The sequence below is a fragment of the Pseudophryne corroboree genome, chromosome 12 (assembly GCF_028390025.1).
Source record: "Pseudophryne corroboree isolate aPseCor3 chromosome 12, aPseCor3.hap2, whole genome shotgun sequence".
Taxonomy (NCBI): domain Eukaryota; kingdom Metazoa; phylum Chordata; class Amphibia; order Anura; family Myobatrachidae; genus Pseudophryne; species Pseudophryne corroboree.
Genome location: NC_086455.1, coordinates 39594542 through 39617499, shown reverse-complemented (window position 1 = coordinate 39617499; position 22958 = coordinate 39594542). Strand labels below are relative to the sequence as shown.

At 46.8% G+C, this 22958-nt stretch overlaps 1 protein-coding gene across 2 annotated transcripts in view; it reads left to right on the top strand.

The window, feature by feature from the left end:
• Positions 1-2309: 2309 nt before the first annotated feature.
• Positions 2310-22958, top strand: part of SPINT1 (serine peptidase inhibitor, Kunitz type 1) — a 95921-nt gene continuing 75272 nt past the window's right edge. Inside the window, exons 1-2 of one of the 2 annotated variants that reach the window (XM_063947361.1) lie at positions 2310-2692; positions 2832-3300. In XM_063947361.1, coding sequence (XP_063803431.1) covers positions 2901-3300 — 400 coding nt within the window. In that variant the 5' untranslated portion in view covers positions 2310-2692; positions 2832-2900. Of the gene's footprint in view, positions 2723-2831; positions 3301-22958 lie in introns of both variants that reach the window. The other variant, XM_063947360.1, reaches the window with a different exon arrangement.

The window sequence follows — 22958 nt, the reverse complement described above, 5'->3', positions numbered from 1 at the left end:
TGATTTCTCCGCACTTCACTCATTACTAGACATGGACAAGAGAAATACATGATTTTCTACAACTAAAAATGCTGGAAAAAGCAGTTTTTCATTTTTAGAAATACACCTCTAAATAATAACAAGAGTTTGGTATAACTTGTCTATAGTCACTATGTCGGCAGTGACTAAGTAGAAAACGAGAGTTGGTGCTGGGATCCAAATATGGATACAGTGCTATTTACAGCATTATAACTATGAGGGACATTAAAACTGTATACATGCACTTGTGTCTACTGAGTCACTGCCGACGTAGGGGTCTATTTACTAAGCCTTGGAGAAAGATAATGCACCAGCCAATCAGCTCCTGACTGCCATGTTACAAACACACCTCCCAACATTGGGGGTCATTCCGAGTTGATCGCTAGCTGAACTTGTTCGTAGAGCTGCGATCAGGCTAAAAACGGCAGTTCTGCGCATGCATATGAGGCGCAATGCGCATGCGCGACATACAGGCACAATGAACGATGTAGTTTCACACAAGGTCTAGCAATGCATTTTAGTCGCACTGCTTGCCGCAGAGTGATTGACAGGAAGTGGGCGTTTCTGGGTGGCAACTGACCGTTTTCAGGGAGTGTGCGGAAAAACGCAGTCGTGCAAGGGAAAAACGCAGGCGTGGCTGGGGGAACGCTGGGCGGGTTTGTGACGTCAAATCCGGAACTGAATAGTCTGAAGTGATCGCAAGCGCTGAGTAGGTCTGAAGCTACACAAAAACATTTTTGTAGCCGCTCTGCGATACAACCGTTCACACTTCTGCTAAGCTAAAATACACTCCCAGTGGGTAGCGCCATAGCGTTTGCACAGCTGCTAAAACTAGCGATCAACTCGGAATGACCCCCATGATCCTTTCCAGGAGGGACACAATGCTCTGTTCCTGGACTTCCCTCTTATGATTGCCGACACATGTATAGAACTAGTTAATTGATGAGAAAGGCGTGTCAGCACAGGTTGAGGCAATCTTAAATTACGAAGGAAGTCCAGGAGCAGAGCATTCTGTCCCTCCTGGAAAGGGTCATGTTGGGAGGTTTGTTACAGGGGGTGTAGTATGAGTGGCCGGCGGCCGGGATCCCGCATACCGGCACCGGATCCCGACCGCCGGCATACCGACAGCTGGGTGAGCGCTAATGAGCCCCTTGCGGGCTCGCTGCGCTCACCACGCTGTGGGCACAGTGGCATGCTACGCGCGCCAAACTATTTATTCTCCTTCCAGGGGGGTCGTGGACCCCCAAGAGGGAGAATATGTGTCGGCATGCCGGCGGTCGGAATCCCGGCACCGGTATGCTGGTCGCCGGGATCCCGGCCGGCGGCATACTGAAGACCACCAGTTACAGGCTGTGTTTGAAAATGACAGGAGCTGGCTGGTACTTTATCTCTGTACCCTTTATCTATCTCCTGGGGGGGGGGGGTTTCAAAGCTTGGGAAGAGAATAAATTGTGAGAGATAAAGCTCATAACTGTCATTTTTTCAAACGGGTGTGGTATGTTAGGTAGATTAGACTTATGTCGACAGTGTCTATGTCGACCACTATATGTTGGCATGGTTTCTAGGTCGACAGGGACTCTAGGTCGACATGAGAAAAGGTCGGCATGAGGTTTTTAAAAATAATAATAATATTGTGTCGTTTTCTCAACCCCAATTAGTGCACCGTGTTTGCTCGCCATGCTTCGGGCAAGGTTACCGTTCCCAACTGTTGTCCACGCGGATCGTAATGTATGAAAAAGTAAAAAAAAAAAGTGAAAAACTCATGTCGACCTAGAGACCCTGTCAACCTATAACATGTCGACCTAGAGTCCCCGTCGACCTATAAACCATGTCGACCAATAGTGGTCGACCTAGACAGTGTTGACCTAAAGACCTGGATCCCTTTTCAAACACAGCCTGTAACCTAAATTAGGAGCTGATTTGTGAGAGCTAAAGTACTAACCATTTTATCTCTCTCCAAGCGTTGACAAATAGTCCCCAAGGCTTAGTAAATAGACCCCATAGTGATTACGTACATCCAGGCTGCAAATCAAAAAACAGAACCACATTATTTGGGCTCTGATCTTACCATTTAGGTAGTATATAGAACAAAGTTCCGCGGGGCCGGTCAGCCTCAGCCCAGTGAAGAATGTCAGCGAGTCTCAGCATAACGTGATAACAATAGACCTCCTGCCAGCCTGGGTTCGGTCTGAGCCAGTTTATTTTCATGTGTACGTCATGCAGTGTGTTCCTGGGATGACAAGTAGTGAAAGAGATTGCTCACCTCCCCATTCTGTCTTCTCTCTGTGACTCAGGTACAGGGGGAGGGGGCTCAGGTGTAAAGTTTCACTTCCTGCTTATCTCCTGACTGCAGCTCCTCTATACACCTGGCTGGCAGGTGAGGGGTTACATACACAGGATACCTGGCCATAGGAAACACCCATTTCAGTTTCATCTGAAACCTACAGAGGACACAGACAAAGGGGAGTGCTCAGCAAGGGTGGTCGAGAGGGAACCCAGAAGTACTCCATTTTACCTATAGGAAATACCCAGCCATCCTGATTGCTAAATGAACTTCTGGTAGAACCGACTACAGCTAAATAGAAGAGAAGCAAAGGTTACAGACAGAGCCTCACTGAGCCCCAAGTGGACTTCGTTACCTGCTACACCAAAATCTGGAATCTCCTTGCAAATCGTGAGTCTCTGGAATAGAAAGTATATTATAGTAAGCATTTGATTCTAAAAGAAAAAGAACACCGTATAACAGACTGAGAAGTTCCTGTTTCAGCTGTGTGTGGTAACTTCTTACTGACAATGCTTACGTTGTCTTACAGACCAGTCGCATAGAGATTGCGGGCAGAAAACTCAGTCTTTCGATTGATTTTTTTTCTTCAAGGATCAGAATGCGTGTCCTGTGCGCTTTTGTGGCCCTCCTAGGGGTCTTAGAACTGTGTTGGGGGGATTTGAACGGAGAGACCTGCCTGGACAATTTCACCCGGGGCATGCCAAACTTTGTGCTGGAACTGAATGACTCCATGAGCAGCGGGGCAACATTCCTCGGTTCCCCCAGCCTAGACCGGGGCAGGGACTGTGTGGCTGCCTGCTGCAGGGTACAGGGCTGTAATCTGGCTATGGTGGAGTTGGTGGATGGGCATGATGACCATATCAGCGATTGTTTCCTGCTCAACTGCGTCTACCAGCAGGAATTCGTCTGCAAGTTCGTTAGGAAGAATGGATTTGTCAACTATGTCACATTGGACGTCAGCAATAAGCTGACACACAGGAGGGAGGATCTAAAAGAAGGTAACAATTCACTTACTGTTGTCGTTTACACAATGCCACCATTATTTTGATGGATTCGATGTTTTATGTTGATATTCCATGTCCACGTTCAGCCATGAAAATGTCAACAGCGCACATGCTGACACAGGGGTGTAATAATGCGTGAGGGGGGCCCCCTCCTCTAAACAGCCCCCGCCCGCCAGACGCACATATTACCTTATCTTGTGTGTCGGTAAGTGGGTCTATCCTCCTCCATCCATGGTGCCATCTTCTCGGCGATATTCAGTATGATCCGCAACACAAGAGAGCAAAGGTTTTGGTACAGTGTCGCAGTGTTAATTTTTATTGTGTGGTACCATGTTCCGGAAGATGACGCTGCATAGGAGGAGGAACCCGTTTGCCGACACACAAGGTAAGTATAATCTGTGTGCAGGGCCCCCTAGATCCAGGGACACGTGTGAACTGCTTACCCTGCGCTCATTATAAATAAGCTTTATGTGTTGACATGTTCATCATGAAATGTCATCAACGTTAGAATGTTGACAGTGTGCTTGTGTGGTAAATCTATCCTATCCCTATATCTAATGACACCTCTGTCCCTTAAACTGCATTTTGTGACGGCAGCTGTAGTATGCTATTGTTGCTATCGTTTAAGCCGCTGGCCAATAAGAGGGATGTTTCCGGGCAACCAGAATCCCTCCTGTGTTTGCCTATGTAATAACCATGTTGATATTCTGGATTTTGACTAGATGACTGCAACCGTTGCCCCAATAAATAAACGCTCATTTTGTATTGTTTAGCTCCGATTTATCAGAGCTATTTAACAATACTTGCTTGCCATGACAGCGTTTTCTAAAAACAGGCCTTTTACACCACTGTGGGGGAAAATGGGATCATCAGGGTTAAGCTAGATACACACTATATATACAATTATTGGACTAATTTACCAATAATCAGGTGGTTTGCTTGTTATAATGCATAATACAGATGCGGTCTCAAAGCAGGCATTGTACGTAAATTGGTCGATATTTTCTTACAGCGCATGCATCGGAGCCGCAGTACGCACGAGCAGCGATTTGAATTGCGGTTGCACTTAGGAATTAGTCGCAAAGTGAATGACAGGAAGACGTTTTTGGGGGTGGAAACGGGGAGAGGTCGGGTAAACACAGGCCTGTCATGGCTGTTCGGACGGCGTTTTCTCAGCGTGTCTAGATTAGCAGTTGTGATCTCACTTGCTACTGGAGAACCCTCTGCATCTTCGGAGATCTCGCAGCTCAGCCTGCGCATCTTCAGAGGCACTCGGACAGCAGTGGGCCTCCCCTATGCTCAGGTTTTCTTCTTCCCATATACGTATATAGTCGCAATTGCGTGCGGCAAAAGATGGCATCGGCAGGAGCGAGAACAACTGCACCTGAATTAGGCTTAGTGTGTATGAACAATCATTTCAGCATTCTGCCAATAACCCGGAGAAATCATTCTCACAAAGATGCTCCTTCAATTATTGGATTGGTCGGGCAACACAGAAAATCTTGCCTTCAATCTCAGGATATCCTGCAGCCTCATGACATTCTCCGTAATCTGACCATATTTATCATGGTTTTTCCGTGACTTAGGTAATCCTCCTATCGGTGGTCGTGTGCAAATTCAGTCTGGTCTGGCATAAAATCGGTGTCTTCCGAGAATAAATATACCTTTTGTGTGTAGCCCGGATACTAGGACCTGCGACTTGTTGAAAAATCAGATTAAGAAATTTACACCAAAGTTGGCAGGTTACTGGGCAGTATCATGCTAGCGGGCACACTTCAAAGAACTCTCGCTTCCCCTTCCCCATGAAATGAAGCATTTTTTTTAATTTAGAAGAGAGAAACGAAAAGGCTTAAAAGTAATGCAAGGTGTGACTCTAAGGCATTGGTAGGCTGGATCTAATACAGTGACGTCTGTACTCTGTACTCTTCCCAGCCTGTAAGTGAGATGGACTCACAGAATGTGGGTGTGTCCTGTTTACGTGTGCAAAACAATTCTGGACAAATGCGGACACGCTTTGTAGATTTCTTCTTCTTGTTTTCTGTGATGAACTGTCCATTAACACAGTTGACATTTACTGTATACATTGCTTTCATTGTGCTGCCGGCTGAAACACAGGCGGGTCATTCAGGTGCGGTTGTTCTTCCTACTCCTGTTGCAGTGATTCGCTGTATGCAATGATATGCTAATATGGACAGAAGCTTAGCTGCGCAAAAGGATGCCCACTGCGATCACATAATTTGCATATGGCGCTGCATGGTTGCAGAAGCATCGCCAACATCATCGCACATCCTGTCGCTGCGCAGAGTCGGAGTGCCTCTGAAGACGCGCAGGCTGAGCTGCTCTCCCATGACCCACACAGTCCTCTCCAGTAGCAGGTGTGATCACAGCTGCTAATATATGCACGCCCAGAAAACAGACGGCCATGACACGCCTGCGTTCGCCCGACAACTCCCTTTTACCACCCCCAAACGCTATAACCCCCTGTCACTCACTTTGCTACTAAAATCTTGCTGCGACCACATTCTCGAATCACTCGCTGCACGTGCGCACTGCGGCTCATACATATGCGCAGTGCGAAAGCATCAATCGATATGCGCACAATAGCCGCTTTGCATCCGCAACCAGAATGACACTCATGGTTACAGACATGAAATGTTTAATCAAGAGGATTAATCGATGATTTTTTCCCCGCTTCTGGAAACCTATCATTCCAGTTCTCCTGTACAGATTAATCCATACTGTATTTATACTAGGTTCCATATTCTGAAAGGTCTACAGACACTTATTTCTGAAATGATTTCACTGATTTATTTCTGTTAACAGAGTAGTTATAAGAATTTAAGAACATTATTAAAACAAAAAAAGGTACTGACCCCGCTTTTAAACATTGCCCTTAGTTTGCCTCCCATCCACTATAATAGTTGGTATAATGGCTAGTATCACTGCCACAAGAGCACTAAGGTCTTGGGTTCGATGCCCATCCGCATCTAATGTGGTGTACCCCCATCAAAAGACGTGCAGAGCGGCGACCGATTTAATGATGTATTAAACTATGAACGCCAACAATATCGTGCATAGACATTTACAAAAAGCCGCACAATTTCTGTTCAGGAGAAACCATTTAAATATGACTGGCTATTTTGGTAAGGTTTCTGTGGTCGTTTGGACGCCTGTACACACAAGATGTGGATGACATATTTGCGCAATAGATCGCATCTGCAGTGCAGCATGGCCGATGTGAAATATCAGTAAAAGGTGTCGTTCACAATTACAGTTGCCAATACGATATATCGACTACAGTGTACCCAGCACATGTGTGGAGTTTTTATGTGCTCCCTTGCTAGCGTGTGTTTCCTCTGGGTGTTCTGATTTCCACCCACATTCCAAAAATATACTGGTAGTTTTAATCTGAAACATTAACCCATGTTTGTGCGTATAGTAAATGTGGTAGGGAATATAGATGGTGACAGCACAAAATGTTGCTAATATCCTGGCCGTCGGGATCCCGGCGGTCAGAATACAGACACCAGGATCCCAACCGAGAATGCCGACAGCTGTGCCAGGGCTTTTCCCACTCGTGGGTGTCCACAACACCCATAGAGTGGGAATAGAACCTGTGGCGAGCGCAGCAAGCCACCAAGCCCGCAGCACGGCGAGCGCAGCAAGCCACCAAGCCCGCAGCACGGCGAGCGCAGCAAGCCACCAAGCCCGCAGCACGGCGAGCGCAGCAAGCTACCAAGCCCGCAGCAAGCCACCAAGCCCGCAGCACGGCGAGCGCAGCAAGCCACCAAGCCCGCAGCACGGCGAGCGCAGCAAGCCACCAAGCCCGCAGCACAGCGAACGCAGCAAGGAGCTTTCTATTGCTTGCTCCGCTGTCGGCATTCTGGCGGCCGGGATCCTGTAACCCATAGATTAGGGTAGGACTGTACGGCACGGCACTACAGGTGCTGTGGAACTACACATCCCAGCTTGTTTTAGCATGACCTAACAGCAAAACTGTGACATGGCATGCTGGGATTTGTAGTTCATTAGCATCTGGAGTACCGTGCATTATTATTATTATTATTATTATTATTATTATTATTATTATTATTATTATTATTATATATATATATATATATATATATATATATATATATATATATATATATATATTTTTTTTTTTTTACATGAATGCTAATGTTAGGTTGCAGTAATTACAGGCCTATGCATCAAGCTTAAATCATGCGGAAAGCTTGGCTATGTAAAAACTGGCTATTCATAGGTATCTCTGCAAAAGACTAATTAGCAATGAAGACTGCTGTCCCATTATTCTCAGTGGATACTGAGGTCTGACACTATGTAACGTACCAATCTCCAAAAAGAGTAGCCTAACTGATATTGGCCCATAGGGTAACACCATATCACTCTAGCATTAAATAAAAGCCTTTAGGGCAGAGGTTCTCAAACTCGGTCCTCGGGAGCCCACACAGTGCATATTTTGCAGGTAACCCAGCAGGTGCACAGGTGTATTAATTACTCACTGACACATTTTAAAAGTTCCACAGGTGGAGCTAATTTATTTCACTTGCGATTCTGTGAGGAGACCTGCAAAACATGCACTGTGTGGGCCCCCGAGGACCGAGTTTGAGAACCTCTGCTTTAGGGGGCTACGTAGCAATAATCCAGTCAGTGCTGTGACTAGTAACAGTCCTTATTTTGGCCAGTAGTAGTGAGAACCAACTCTCCTCCATACATTCATATACTTAACTGTATACATATATACAGTGTGTCCCCGGTGACTAACAGTCCTCTCCTGTGCCAGTGACTCATTGGTTCACCACAGTGTACTTTCAGTCCATCTTTTACTGACAGAAACATGTAAATGTGGGACACCACTGATGGCAAAATTCTGAAATTTGCCTTCACTTTTCAAAGCGGTCAGTATGTTCATAGAACTTTGGATTCTGGGCCTAGGTCAGAGTTTCTCAAACTCTGCCATTTACAGTCCAGATTTTAAGGATGTGCCTGATTTGGATGCGGTAGCTAATGCAATCGCAGCGTTTTTGCCACCACTTCTACCTCCCCCAAAACTGTCCCGACTGTCATTTACTTTTCTAAAGGGGCCCCATACACTACAGCGACCTGTTTGACCCTCATGTCGCATACAATTTCCCTTGAACCGCCCGGCAGCCTCCCAGGCGGCAGGATCACACAGGATACATCGTATGTGGTCCTTTTGCTTACGATGTATCGTATGCGATCCCAGCCATGCCTGCAGGATCCGACATATCAAGAGTGCAGCACTAACGACCTAGGGACTCCGATCCGATGCTCATGGGATCGCGCATCGCATCGGATGTAAAACACATCCGATTTGCCACTTTTCATCCGATTTATCGGCCCGAAAGGTCGAAACCAGATGAAATCGGGCATTATCGTTGTAGTGTATTGGGCCCTTTAGATATACTCACTGCAAGCGGCATTGCTAAGGTATTTTGGCGCGTGCTCCATGTGACCGTAAATATCTGAATCAGGCCCTTAGTCACCTGTTCTCAAGCATGAATATTCTTAAAACCTGGACTGTAATGGCGGAGTGTTTATATACGAGGTATGGCTACTAAATAAACCATATTGTATAAGGTAAAAGGCAGTGGGGGATCATTGTCCTTGTACTATCCCAAACAGTATTGCAAGTATCACCGCTCTCGCACAGGTAGTTTGCTATCACACAGCGGTCAAAGAAGTTGTGTTTTTCCTTTGCGCCATAAAAATGCTTAATTCAAAAGCAGAGCAATGTAAAAAATATAAATAGTTAAATTGAAAAAAAAAACGCCCACTTAATCTTTCCGTATGATAACCGAGGCTTACGGGGCAGACTGTCATTCAGATCTGATTATTGCTGTGCGGTTTTCGCAAAGTGGGCGTTCAGATCCAAACTGCGCATATGTATGCACCGCAATGCGCAGGTGCGTCAGACAGCTACAACGAGCATCGCCGATCAGCGACGGGATGGTGCGAAAGATCCATTAGCACGGGCGTACGCAAGGTGATTGACAGGAAGAGGCCGTTTGTGGGTGGCAACTGACCATTTATAGGGAGTGCCCTGAAAAACGTAGGCATGCCCAAGTGTCTGACGTCAGCTCCGGCCCCATTCAGCAGGATTCAACCGCACTGGAAGAGTAAGTCCTGGGCTGCGCAGAGACTGCACACCTGCACATCGAAAATACACTCCTCCTGTAGGCGGCGACTATCTGATCACAGGATAGCAAAACCGCGATCAGATCTGAATTACCCCCTTAGTGACTGTCGTGAGGATGTTGAAGATGATGAATGTCCCGGTAAGCCTTGCACATCAAAAACAAAGAACATGTGGGAACCGTTTTGAAAATTGTTAGAACTGATCGTCGACTCAACATCCGAATGATGGCAGAAATGTGAAACATCGTCAAAGAAACTGTAAGGCAAGTTCTGCAACAAGATCTTGACATGACAAAGTTTGTGCTAAGATGGTTCCAAGTCTTCTCAAACTGCCGAGCAGAAAGAAAATCAATAGCAAATTTGAACAGAGTTTCCGGAACAAATTCACGGAACGGCATTGCAATTCTCACCCCTAAGCGATCCAATCCCCCCCCCCCCCCCCCGGTAAACAAAATTGTACAAGTCTGAGATGCTGTAAAGTGCAGATGTTGCCACACTAACTCGCTGGGTCAAAAACACTGCCTACAATTGGATATGCCCCTTAGTGCCTTGAGTACAGAGTTTGAGAAACCCTGACCTATAGGATAATGGGGAAAAGATAAATAAATACCCGCTCCCAGACTGAATTTGCACATTTTTGTGCGAGTTTATGATGCCGTAAAGTCCTGCTGTTGCCGCATTAACTCACACCTGCGAATACATTACGTGGTCAATCCAATTACCCGCAAAGGTCTAGTCTTTCAATTCTCTTTTTAGAGGCCCTGCTGAGGTACATAACACGTTTGTTAAATGACTAATAAATATGTTCCTTAATTGCCAAATTATCATCGCAAATGGAAGAATGTTTAGTGTTTTGAGCAAAATATCGCAAACATTAGAGTGCTCTTGTTTGTTTATTTATTTTGTTGTAATACACTCCAATTTATACTGCCAGTCATGATCCATTTTGTAGTTTCTTATATTGCTTTAAGTTTTTTTATTTGTTTATTTTTTATTTAAAGCAGGCCAGCCTATTAAGGTAATTTCCTTTAAAAAGTGAGACGACAAGTGCTTCTCTCCTTTGTACACAGTGTGCAGTAGGCAGGGACTGAGAGTAACTGGAAATGAGGAAGCAGAGACGGAGGTGCTGTGTCTGTCTGATCAGCTCGGCGCAGAGGTTAGCACTTGCCAATTCAAAAAAAGGAAGATCTTCTTCCCTTGTACATAGCGACTCTTTTGGAGTGACATAGAATATTTGTTTCAGATCTTGACTGCTTGTTCTCATTTATAGAGCCAGTGTAACCTGGATCAAACAGTGGTGCCTCCAGATCCGCTTTCTGATCCAAACCCTACTGAGGAGCTAACGCAGCAAGTCGGCCTCCATTGTGCTCGCACTGTGTGCATGGGTAAAATATTTGCATGACTGCGTCTAGGCAATTGCACCGCCCCTATCCCCCACCTGAAAACAGGGATATCTTCATGTGCAGTTCCGCATGGCCTGCCATTCTGTCTATAAACTTGGCTTATGTGTGAACACCCTGTTACACCCCTTCAGCTGAGTCTGAGGAGGAGATGTAGTGATAAAAGTGAAGAAATGAGCCAGTGGAGAAGTTGCATTGCCGTAACATTTATTATTTGCATACTATAAAAGTATACAGAGTGGCTCATTTCTCCACTCTTTTCACTGCTTTGTACATGTCCCCATGAGTTACGTATGACCCTGAATCACCTGCAGATGCGCTCAGATCTATCAGTGTGAATAGAGATTGCCTCTACCATCTTGCTGTCCACAATACCTGACAATCACTATCCTGCCCCCCTCACTCAATTCCATTCACCCGCCAGGTCATACTCTCTAATCATGCAGTCTATAAACGGTCTTTGGCCCTCATTCGGTTTGGATAACATTTGCAAAGCTGTTCGCAGCAGCTTTGCAAATGTGATACTTAGCAATGCAATGCAGTAGGAGGTGTTGCACATTTGCGATCGCAGCACTGCAACTGGAGTCGCAGTGTGGGATCAAACGTGGGGCCTAATTCAGACTTGATCGTAGCAGCAAATTTGTTAGCATGACAAATGGCAAAACCGTGTGCACTGCAGGGGGGAGGGGCAGATATAATATATGCGTAGAGAGATAGATTTGGGCGGGTTATATTGTTTCTGTGCAGGGTAAATACTGGCTGCTTTATTTTTACACTGCAATTTAGATTTCAGTTTGAACACACCCCACCCAAATCTAACTCTCTGCACATGTTATATCTGCCCCACCTGCAGTGCACATGGTTTTGTCCATCTGCTAACAAATTTGCTGCTGTGATCAGGTCTGAATTAGGCCCGTTGTCTGTTACGGCAAGCTGAGTGAGCCTAAGCTTACCCAGGCTGGCCGTTGCTGGGCATCTCGCAACGCAGTCCTTGGCCTTGCCCCTCCCGGAAAATGGGGTTAACACCTCTAGCTCCCGTCCCTCCTACCGAACGCAGGAACCGTTCTGCACATGCTCAGTTTCCCGATTATGGGAAACTGCACTGAGGATCGCTAATGTGATCCATACTGAATAACCCCCTCAGTCATGTTTCATATTAACCATCTGTTCTGCCCTAAAGGATGCATCTGGTAATTTCACAAAAAAACACGGGTCCTTTTTCTGTGTGAAAGGGTCAACCCGGGTTGACGTTTTCACACAGACAAAATACCCGTGTTGATCCACAAATTACCGGATGGAAATTCTGGACCCAGTAATTTGCTTCTCTGTGTGAAAGGGGGGGAGGGGTCAGGCAGGGCCCGGCAAAACGACTCTGCATTGAAATGCCGGCTAAAAGCTGGGACTTCCAGACATTTCTGTCTGAAAGTGGAATAAAAGTACATGTTTTCCATATCTGCTTGCTGAAGCACAGGTGTGACTGACGCATTTTAAAGGTGGTTCTAATGATTTCACTTTTGATTTTAGGGCCTATGCAGATGTGGTTGGAGGTAAGCCCATACTTACCGACTTTTTTGCTGCTCTCTCCAGGAGAGAGCAGCCAGGTCGGTTCGGCAGGGGGGTGGGCTGTGATGTGTGTGCAGAGGAGGCGGGCCGGGGGCGTGGCAGAGGTGATCAGGGGGCGTGACTATGGGGATCGTGTCGTGTAAGCACCGCCCCCCGCTGTGTAATGCCGCTATTATGGCATTATACAGCAGGGGGCGTGGCTACGATGACGCGATTCAACAAGAATCGCGTCATCGCCTGCCCGGACCGCCCACTTTACTCGCTAAGTGGGCGGCCGGGCTTGGGGGGACCCCTGTAATCGGGAGACTTGCCTGCTCTTCCGGGGGGCCGGGAGGGTCACACGATTTTCGGGAGCCTCCCGGCCATTCCGGGAGAGTAGGCAAGTCTGGGTAAAAGAGAAAAAACAGAAGACTGCTTCTACAGCGCCTCAATTGCAGGAGGCTAATAATCAAATTACCCTGATACATGCGCGGCTGAAAAACACTATGTGGGTGTTTGGTTGGAGAATATAGAAACAGACAAAATCAGCTGCGCAAAGTATCAGGGAAAGGACAGTACAATTTTAGGAGAACCGATGTATGTATATAAATTGATTTATTAATGAAAAAGCATAAAATAGCAGTAAAAGATGACATAAAATTGTTGGATATAAAAAGGCACACCTTGACTAAGTTTATCCGTTTAAACAGACACCAAATTGTGTCGGTTCTCTATATGGAAGTCCACAAAAGGAAATAAAGTCCAGCTGTTTGTTGGAAAGCAATAGATGGTAATAGCTGTAATGTTAATACTGGAAGTGAATGATCAGTGCAGTAGACATCCCATAATAATAAATTGGGGGAGTGATCCAGTGTTATTTATTGTTCAATTACCTCTCCTTAGGTGGGCTGGTCCAAAGCCGAGCGTCCTCGGTGATGTGTCCTGCAATGCCCACTGTGCGAATGCCGCAGGGGAGAGGGAGCCGTGGATTCACTGTAAAGTGTATGCCGTGTGCTGGTTTATCCGGCTGACGGGGAGCCGTATGTTGATACGGGCGGCTCGAGAATTCAGATCCGCGGCTATTCTGGGATCTCTGTGGAGATGAAGGACGGCTTGCGGGGAGAACAAACCCGCTAATGCTTTCAAATCGGATACCTCGGCAGGTGTGCAGACAGGAGGCGTGGCCTAACTAGTTTCGTCACGTGACCCGTGACTTTCTCAAAGGAATATACCAGCCTCAATAGTTAATTATGTACAGGTGTAAACATTCATTGGATTGCTCCTAGCTAATTACATACATCGGCCGATGTATGTAATTAGCTAGGAGCAATCCAATGAATGTTTACACCTGTACATAATTAACTAATTATCCTGCTTTAAAAGTGGATCCAGATTGAGGCTGGTATATTCCTTTGAGAAAGTCACGGGTCACGTGACGAAACTAGTTAGGCCACGCCTCCTGTCTGCACACCTGCCGAGGTATCCGATTTGAAAGCATTAGCGGGTTTGTTCTCCCCGCAAGCCGTCCTTCATCTCCACAGAGATCCCAGAATAGCCGCGGATCTGAATTCTCGAGCCGCCCGTATCAACATACGGCTCCCCGTCAGCCGGATAAACCAGCACACGGCATACACTTTACAGTGAATCCACGGCTCCCTCTCCCCTGCGGCATTCGCACAGTGGGCATTGCAGGACACATCGCCGAGGACGCTCGGCTTTGGACCAGCCCACCTAAGGAGAGGTAATTGAACAATAAATAACACTGGATCACTCCCCCAATTTATTATTATGGGATGTCTACTGCACTGATCATTCACTTCCAGTATTAACATTACGGCTATTACCATCTATTGCTTTCCAACAAACAGCTGGACTTTATTTCCCTTTGTGGACATCCATATAGAGAACCGACACTATTTGGTGTCTGTTTAAACGGATAAACTTAGTCAAGGTGTGCCTTTTTATATCCAACAATTTTATGTCATCTTTTACTGCTATTTTATGCTTTTTCATTAATAAATCAATTTATATACATACATCGGTTCTCCTAAAATTGTACTGTCCTTTCCCTGATACTTTGCGCAGCTGATTTTGTCTGTTTCTAAAGTCTGGGTAAGCCTCATGTCGCAAAGCACCAATTATCCTGGCCTCATTTTAAAATCTGTGGTGGCCGGCTTGCGTGACCCCATGGGTCATGCACTCAGGTCATGGAGAGCAATTCAGATCAGTAATGCTTGAGGAGGCGTGAGCCCCTCCTGCTGCCTTACCATATTACTAAGCAGCGGCAATAGCAACTCCAACCACATCTAAATCAGGCCGTCTGTGAGAACATGCCTTCTGGAAAACGTAAATCAGGCCCTCTGGAAAACATGAACCATTATTGTGTCTGAATTTGAGAAGCATTGTTCATAGGGGGTCATTCTGTAGTGCGCCGGAGCATGCCAGAAGGACGAAAGCTGTAGCAGGGCTGCGATCGCCTCTGCCTGATTGACAGGCAGAGACGGTTGCTGGGTGGGGGGGGGGGCGGAACGTTGGCTGCCGTTTCGTGGGCGCGGTCCGGCCAACGCAGGCGTGGCCAGACCGAACGGGGGTGGGCCACACGGCTGTGTGATGTCACACGCAGCCGCTGCGGGTTGGGGAGCGACGAGTAGCTCCCGGCCAGCACGCTAACGCTGCGCTGGTGGGGAGCTACTCTTGAAGTGCAAAGGCATCGCCGCTGTGTGATGCCTTTGCACTTCTGCAGGGGGGGCGGCACTGACATGCGGAGCGGACTAGCCCTGTGCTGGGCATCCCCCCGCATGTCAGTGTGAATGATCGTAGCTGTGCTAAATTTAGCCCAGCTACGATCATCTCTGAATGACCCCCATAGACCCTAGTTATACGTACGTACACACACACACACACACACACACACACACACACACACACACACACACACCTGCTATCTTGTAAATCATTCATTGTTTGTATTGTCTTCATCTACTGTGCATACACCTGAACATGGTTAGCCAAGACCTAAAACTACTGTATATAGTAGTGATGAGCGCCTGAAATTTTTCGGGTTTTGGTTTTGGGTTCGGTTCCGCGGCCGTGTTTTGGGTTCGACCGCGTTTTGGCAAAACCTCACCGAATTTTTTTTGTCGGATTCGGGTGTGTTTTGGATTCGGGTGTTTTTTTCAAAAAACCCTAAAAAACAGCTTAAATCATAGAATTTGGGGGTCATTTTGATCCCATATTATTATTAACCTCAAAAACCATAATTTCCACTCATTTTCAGTCTATTCTGAATACCTCACACCTCACAATATTATTTTTAGTCCTAAAATTTGCACCGAGGTCGCTGGATGACTAAGCTAAGCGACCCTAGTGGCCGACACAAACACCTGGCCCATCTAGGAGTGGCACTGCAGTGTCACGCAGGATGTCCCTTCCAAAAAACCCTCCCCAAACAGCACATGACGCAAAGAAAAAAAGAGGCGCAATGAGGTAGCTGTGTGAGTAAGATTAGCGACCCTAGTGGCCGACACAAACACCGGGCCCATTTAGGAGTGGCACTGCAGTGTCACGCAGGATGTCCCTTCCAAAAAACCCTCCCCAAACAGCACATGACGCAAAGAAAAGAGGCGCAATGAGGTAGCTGTGTGAGTAAGATTAGCGACCCTAGTGGCCGACACAAACACCGGGCCCATCTAGGAGTGGCACTGCAGTGTCACGTAGGATGTCCCTTCCAAAAAACCCTCCCCAAACAGCACATGACGCAAAGAAAAAAAGAGGCGCAATGAGGTAGCTGTGTGAGTAAGATTAGCGACCGTAGTGGCCGACACAAACACCGGGCCCATTTAGGAGTGGCACTGCAGTGTCACGCAGGATGTCCCTTCCAAAAAACCCTCCCCAAACGGCACATGACGCAAAGAAAAAGAAAAGAAAAAAGAGGTGCAAGATGGAATTGTCCTTGGGCCCTCCCACCCACCCTTATGTTGTATAAACAAAACAGGACATGCACACTTTAACCAACCCATCATTTCAGTGACAGGGTCTGCCACACGACTGTGACTGATATGACGGGTTGGTTTGGACCCCCCCCAAAAAAGAAGCAATTAATCTCTCCTTGCACAAACTGGCTCTACAGAGGCAAGATGTCCACCTCATCATCATCCTCCGATATATCACCGTGTACATCCCCCTCCTCACAGATTATCAATTCGTCCCCACTGGAATCCACCATCTCAGCTCCCTGTGTACTTTGTGGAGGCAATTGCTGCTGGTCAATGTCTCCGCGGAGGAATTGATTATAATTCATTTTAATGAACATCATCTTCTCCACATTTTCTGGATGTAACCTCGTACGCCGATTGCTGACAAGGTGAGCGGCGGCACTAAACACTCTTTCGGAGTACACACTTGTGGGAGGGCAACTTAGGTAGAATAAAGCCAGTTTGTGCAAGGGCCTCCAAATTGCCTCTTTTTCCTGCCAGTATAAGTACGGACTGTGTGACGTGCCTACTTGGATGCGGTCACTCATATAATCCTCCACCATTCTTTCAATGGGGAGAGAATCATATGCAGTGACAGTAGACGACATGTCCGTAATCGTTGTCAGGTCCTTCAGTCCGGACCAGATGTCAGCATCAGCAGTCGCTCCAGACTGCCCTGCATCACCGCCAGCGGGTGGGCTCGGAATTCTGAGCCTTTTCCTCGCACCCCCAGTTGCGGGAGAATGTGAAGGAGGAGATGTTGACAGGTCGCGTTCCGCTTGACTTGACAATTTTCTCACCAGCAGGTCTTTCAACCCCAGCAGACTTGTGTCTGCCGGAAAGAGAGATCCAAGGTAGGCTTTAAATCTAGGATCGAGCATGGTGGCCAAAATGTAGTGCTCTGATTTCAACAGATTGACCACCCGTGAATCCTTGTTAAGCGAATTAAGGGCTCCATCCACAAGTCCCACATGCCTAGCGGAATCGCTCCGTGTTAGCTCCTCCTTCAATGTCTCCAGCTTCTTCTGCAAAAGCCTGATGAGGGGAATGACCTGACTCAGGCTGGCAGTGTCTGAACTGACTTCACGTGTGGCAAGTTCAAAGGGCAGCAGAACCTTGCACAACGTTGAAATCATTCTCCACTGCGCTTGAGACAGGTGCATTCCACCTCCTATATCGTGCTCAATTGTATAGGCTTGAATGGCCTTTTGCTGCTCCTCCAACCTCTGAAGCATATAGAGGGTTGAATTCCACCTCGTTACCACTTCTTGCTTCAGATGATGGCAGGGCAGGTTCAGTAGTTTTTGGTGGTGCTCCAGTCTTCTGTACGTGGTGCCTGTACGCCGAAAGTGTCCCGCAATTTTTCTGGCCACCGACAGCATCTCTTGCACGCCCCTGTCGTTTTTTAAATAATTCTGCACCACCAAATTCAAGGTATGTGCAAAACATGGGACGTGCTGGAATTTGCCCATATTTAATGCACACACAATATTGCTGGCGTTGTCCGATGCCACAAATCCACAGGAGAGTCCAATTGGGGTAAGCCATTCCGCGATGATCTTCCTCAGTTGCCGTAAGAGGTTTTCAGCTGTGTGCGTATTCTGGAAACCGGTGATACAAAGCGTAGCCTGCCTAGGAAAGAGTTGGCGTTTGCGAGATGCTGCTACTGGTGCCGCCGCTGCTGTTCTTGCGGCGGGAGTCCATACATCTACCCAGTGGGCTGTCACAGTCATATAGTCCTGACCCTGCCCTGCTCCACTTGTCCACATGTCCGTGGTTAAGTGGACATTGGGTACAGCTGCATTTTTTAGGACACTGGTGACTCTTTTTCTGAGGTCTGTGTACATTTTCGGTATCGCCTGCCTAGAGAAATGGAACCTAGATGGTATTTGGTACCGGTGACACAGTACCTCCAACAAGTCTCTAGTTGGCTCTGCAGTAATGATGGATACCGGAACCACGTTTCTCACCACCCAGGATGCCAAGGCCTCAGTTATCCGCTTTGCAGTAGGATGACTGCTGTGATATTTCATCTTCCTCGCAAAGGACTGTTGGACAGTCAATTGCTTGGTGGAAGTAGTAAAAGTGGTCTTACGACTTCCCCTCTGGGATGACCATCGACTCCCAGCAGCAACAACAGCAGCGCCAGCAGCAGTAGGCGTTACACGCAAGGATGCATCGGAGGAATCCCAGGCAGGAGAGGAATCATCAGAATTGCCAGTGACATGGCCTGCAGGACTATTGGCATTCCTGGGGAAGGAGGAAATTGACACTGAGGGAGTTGGTGGGGTGGTTTGCGTGAGCTTGGTTACAAGAGGAAGGGATTTACTGGTCAGTGGACTGCTTCCGCTGTCACCCAAAGTTTTTGAACTTGTCACTGACTTATTATGAATGCGCTGCAGGTGACGTATAAGGGAGGATGTTCCGAGGTGGTTAACGTCCTTACCCCTACTTATTACAGCTTGACAAAGGGAACACACGGCTTGACACCTGTTGTCCGCATTTCTGTTGAAATAGTTCCACACCGAAGAGCTGATTTTTTTTGGTATTTTCACCAGGCATGTCAACGGCCATATTCCTCCCACGGACAACAGGTGTCTCCCCGGGTGCCTGACTTAAACAAACCACCTCACCATCAGAATCCTCCTGGTCAATTTCCTCCCCAGCGCCAGCAACACCCATATCCTCCTCATCCTGGTGTACTTCAACACTGACATCTTCAATCTGACTATCAGGAACTGGACTGCGGGTGCTCCTTCCAGCACTTGCAGGGGGCGTGCAAATGGTGGAAGGCGCATGCTCTTCACGTCCAGTGTTGGGAAGGTCAGGCATCGCAACCGACACAATTGGACTCTCCTTGTGGATTTGGGATTTCGAAGAACGCACAGTTCTTTGCGGTGCTACTGCTTTTGCCAGCTTGAGTCTTTTCATTTTTCTAGCGAGAGGCTGAGTGCCTCCATCCTCATGTGAAGCTGAACCACTAGCCATGAACATAGGCCAGGGCCTCAGCCGTTCCTTGCCACTCCGTGTGGTAAATGGCATATTGGCAAGTTTACGCTTCTCCTCCGACAATTTTATTTTAAGTTTTGGAGTCCTTTTTTTTACTGATATTTGGTGTTTTGGATTTGACATGCTCTGTACTATGACATTGGGCATCGGCCTTGGCAGACGACGTTGCTGGCATTTCATCGTCTCGGCCATGACTAGTGGCAGCAGCTTCAGCACGAGCTGGAAGTGGATCTTGATCTTTCCCTAATTTTGGAACCTCAACATTTTTGTTCTCCATATTTTAATAGGCACAACTAAAAGGCACCTCAGGTAAACAATGGAGATGGATGGATACTAGTATACAATTATGGACGGACTGCCGAGTGCCGACACAGAGGTAGCTACAGCCGTGGACTACCGTACTGTATTGTGTCTGCTGCTAATATAGACTGGTTGATAAAGAGATGTAGTAGTATGTATGTATGTATAAAGAAGAAAGAAAAAAAAACCACGGGTAGGTGGTATACAATTATGGACGGACTGCCGAGTGCCGACACAGAGGTAGCTACAGCCGTGGACTACCGTACTGTACTGTGTCTGCTGCTAATATAGACTGGTTGATAAAGAGATGTAGTAGTATGTATGTATAAAGAAGAAAGAAAAAAAAAACCACGGGTAGGTGGTATACAATTATGGACGGACTGCCGAGTGCCGACACAGAGGTAGCTACAGCCGTGAACTACCGTACTGTACTGTGTCTGCTGCTAATATAGACTGGTTGATAAAGAGATGTAGTAGTATGTATGTATAAAGAAGAAAGAAAAAAAAACCACGGGTAGGTGGTATACAATTATGGATGGACTGCCGAGTGCCGACACAGAGGTAGCTACAGCCGTGAACTACCGTACTGTGTCTGCTGCGACTGGATGATAAATAATGATTTAAAAAATATATATATATCACTACTGCAGCCGGACAGGTATATATTATATAATGACGGACCTGCTGGACACTGTCTGTCAGCAGAATGAGTTTTTTATAGAATAAAAAAAAAAAACACCACACAAGTGAAGTCACACGACGAGTGTTTAACTTTTTCAGGCAATCACAATATAGTATACTACTAACTATACTGGTGGTCAGGTCACTGGTCAGTCACACTGGCAGTGGCACTCCTGCAGCAAAAGTGTGCACTGTTTAATTTTAATATAATATGTACTCCTGGCTCCTGCTATAACCTATAACTGGCACTGCAGTGCTCCCCAGTCTCCCCCACAATTATAAGCTGTGTGAGCTGAGCACAGTCAGATATATAATATATACATAGATGATGCAGCACACTGGGCTGAGCAGTGCACACAGATATGGTATGTGACTGAGTCACTGTGTGTATCGTTTTTTTCAGGCAGAGAACGGATATATTAAATAAAACAAAACTGCACTGTCTGGTGGTCACTGTGGTCAGTCACTAGTAAACTCTGCACTCTCTACACTTCTACAGTACTCCTAAACTCCAGTAAATCAGGTCAATCTCTCTCTCTCTCTCTCTCTCTCTCTCTCTCTCTCTCTCTCTCTCTCTCTCTCTCTCTCTCTCTCTCTCTCTCTCTCTCTCTCTCTTCTAATCTAAATGGAGAGGACGCCAGCCACGTCCTCTCCCTATCAATCTCAATGCACGTGTGAAAATGGCGGCGACGCGCGGCTCCTTATATAGAATCCGAGTCTCGCGAGAATCCGACAGCGTCATGATGACGTTCGGGCGCGCTCGGGTTAACCGAGCAAGGCGGGAGGATCCGAGTCTGCTCGGACCCGTGAAAAAAACCATGAAGTTCGGGCGGGTTCGGATTCAGAGAAACCGAACCCGCTCATCTCTAGTATATAGTAGCTCCTCCATGCAGAATGAATGTCATTTTTGTGCCAAATAAAATGACTCATGGTTACAGCAGGTGATGCACCGATGGCCACACTAGGGGAAGTGTCTGCATGGCTGGGGAGTGGGTGTAAGGTGAGTGGAAGAAATGACTCACGCATTGTAATAACAATCAATAGTAAGGTGAATATACTGTATGACTTCACATTTGTTTGTAGTTACTGCTATCTACGAACCGTGTGAATAATTCACTTTTTTTTGCACATTGTGGGGAAGACTTACGTATGGAAGTTGTTTCTTTGTTAAGTATTACACATCAACTGTGTAGCAACAACTGCAAATATAAAGTTCAAAAGAAGTTCAAAATTGGTGTGATTTTAAAATACTATATTTTTCTTAGCTGTAATCCAGTGCAATTAGCTTTTGTGTTTATATAGAAAACACTGTAATGTACCCTTTTGTATGCAGTTACACCATACTTGCCTACTCTCCTGGAAGCTGCGGGAGGCTCACGTTTTTTGGGGTAGCCCCTCCGCACCCCCGGAAGAGTAGGCAGGTCTCCCGCATCCAGCTCGCACCCTAGTGATGCGGGCAGGATGGAGAGATAATCTCCCATATTCGTGGGTCCGTAGGTGGGAAAGGGGTTAAAATGACGCATATCGCGTCATTTTAGCCCCTCCCCGCGGATCCGCAAATTGCGGCGTTTTCCGATGTGCCACAGTCCGTCCCCGCCCCCTGAAGTCTCCTGCAGCGTCTCCTCTCTGGGCTTCTCCTGGAGAGGAGATATCTAATGTAGGCAAGTATGAGTTACAGCTGTAGACGCACAGAAAATATAGGCATGCCGCATATCCTTTTAATCATCAGAATCTGCTTGTGCGTCCTATTTGCGTAGTGCTACAAATAAGATGCATTTTTATCTGCAAAAAAGACGCCTGATGTTAACGGAGTTGCTCGGTACCGGTCAGCTGACTCACGCCAGGCATCTCCCGCTATGTGGCGTATTGAGGCATCTAATATGCGCACATACTTTTAAAACTACTATGCGATGAATAACAATTTCTTAAGCCTTTAGAATAAGAGCAGACAGACGTTCCTCCCAATTTTGCATTCTTCAATTGGAATAGAGGTCATGGCTATCATTTAAAACAAATTTAGGGGGATATTTAATAAACATAGGGTGTAATTCAGACCTGATTGCTGCATTTCGTTTTCGCACAGCGGGCGATCAGCGATAGATTGCCCATGCATATGCACGTGCGTCAGGAAACTATAACAGGCATCGTCGGTCAGCGACAGGATGGTGCGAAAATTCTAAACGCATAGCCATTTGCATGCTGATCGACAGGAAGAGGCGTGGTAACTGGCCGTTTTCTTTGGAGTGTCAGGGAAAACGCAGGTGTTCCCAAGCGTTTCTAGGGAGGATTCAAATAGGGGAACCACAGCAACTGCCAGAGAGTCCCAGACTGTGATATTCGGGGTGGCAGCTGGTGTGGCTCCCCTATTTTAATTTTGGACTGCGCTGCAACTGGCACATCTTGCAATTGTGCTATGGATCAGTTCTGGCTTTGTAAGTCAGGCGTTTGGATTTATTTTCCCATAAACTCTAACAGCCAGTGGGAGTATAGTAAAGATTAGTAACCAATCGCAGTACTGCTTGCTTGCCATGACATGATCTAAACAATCTAAGCATATTAGCAGGCT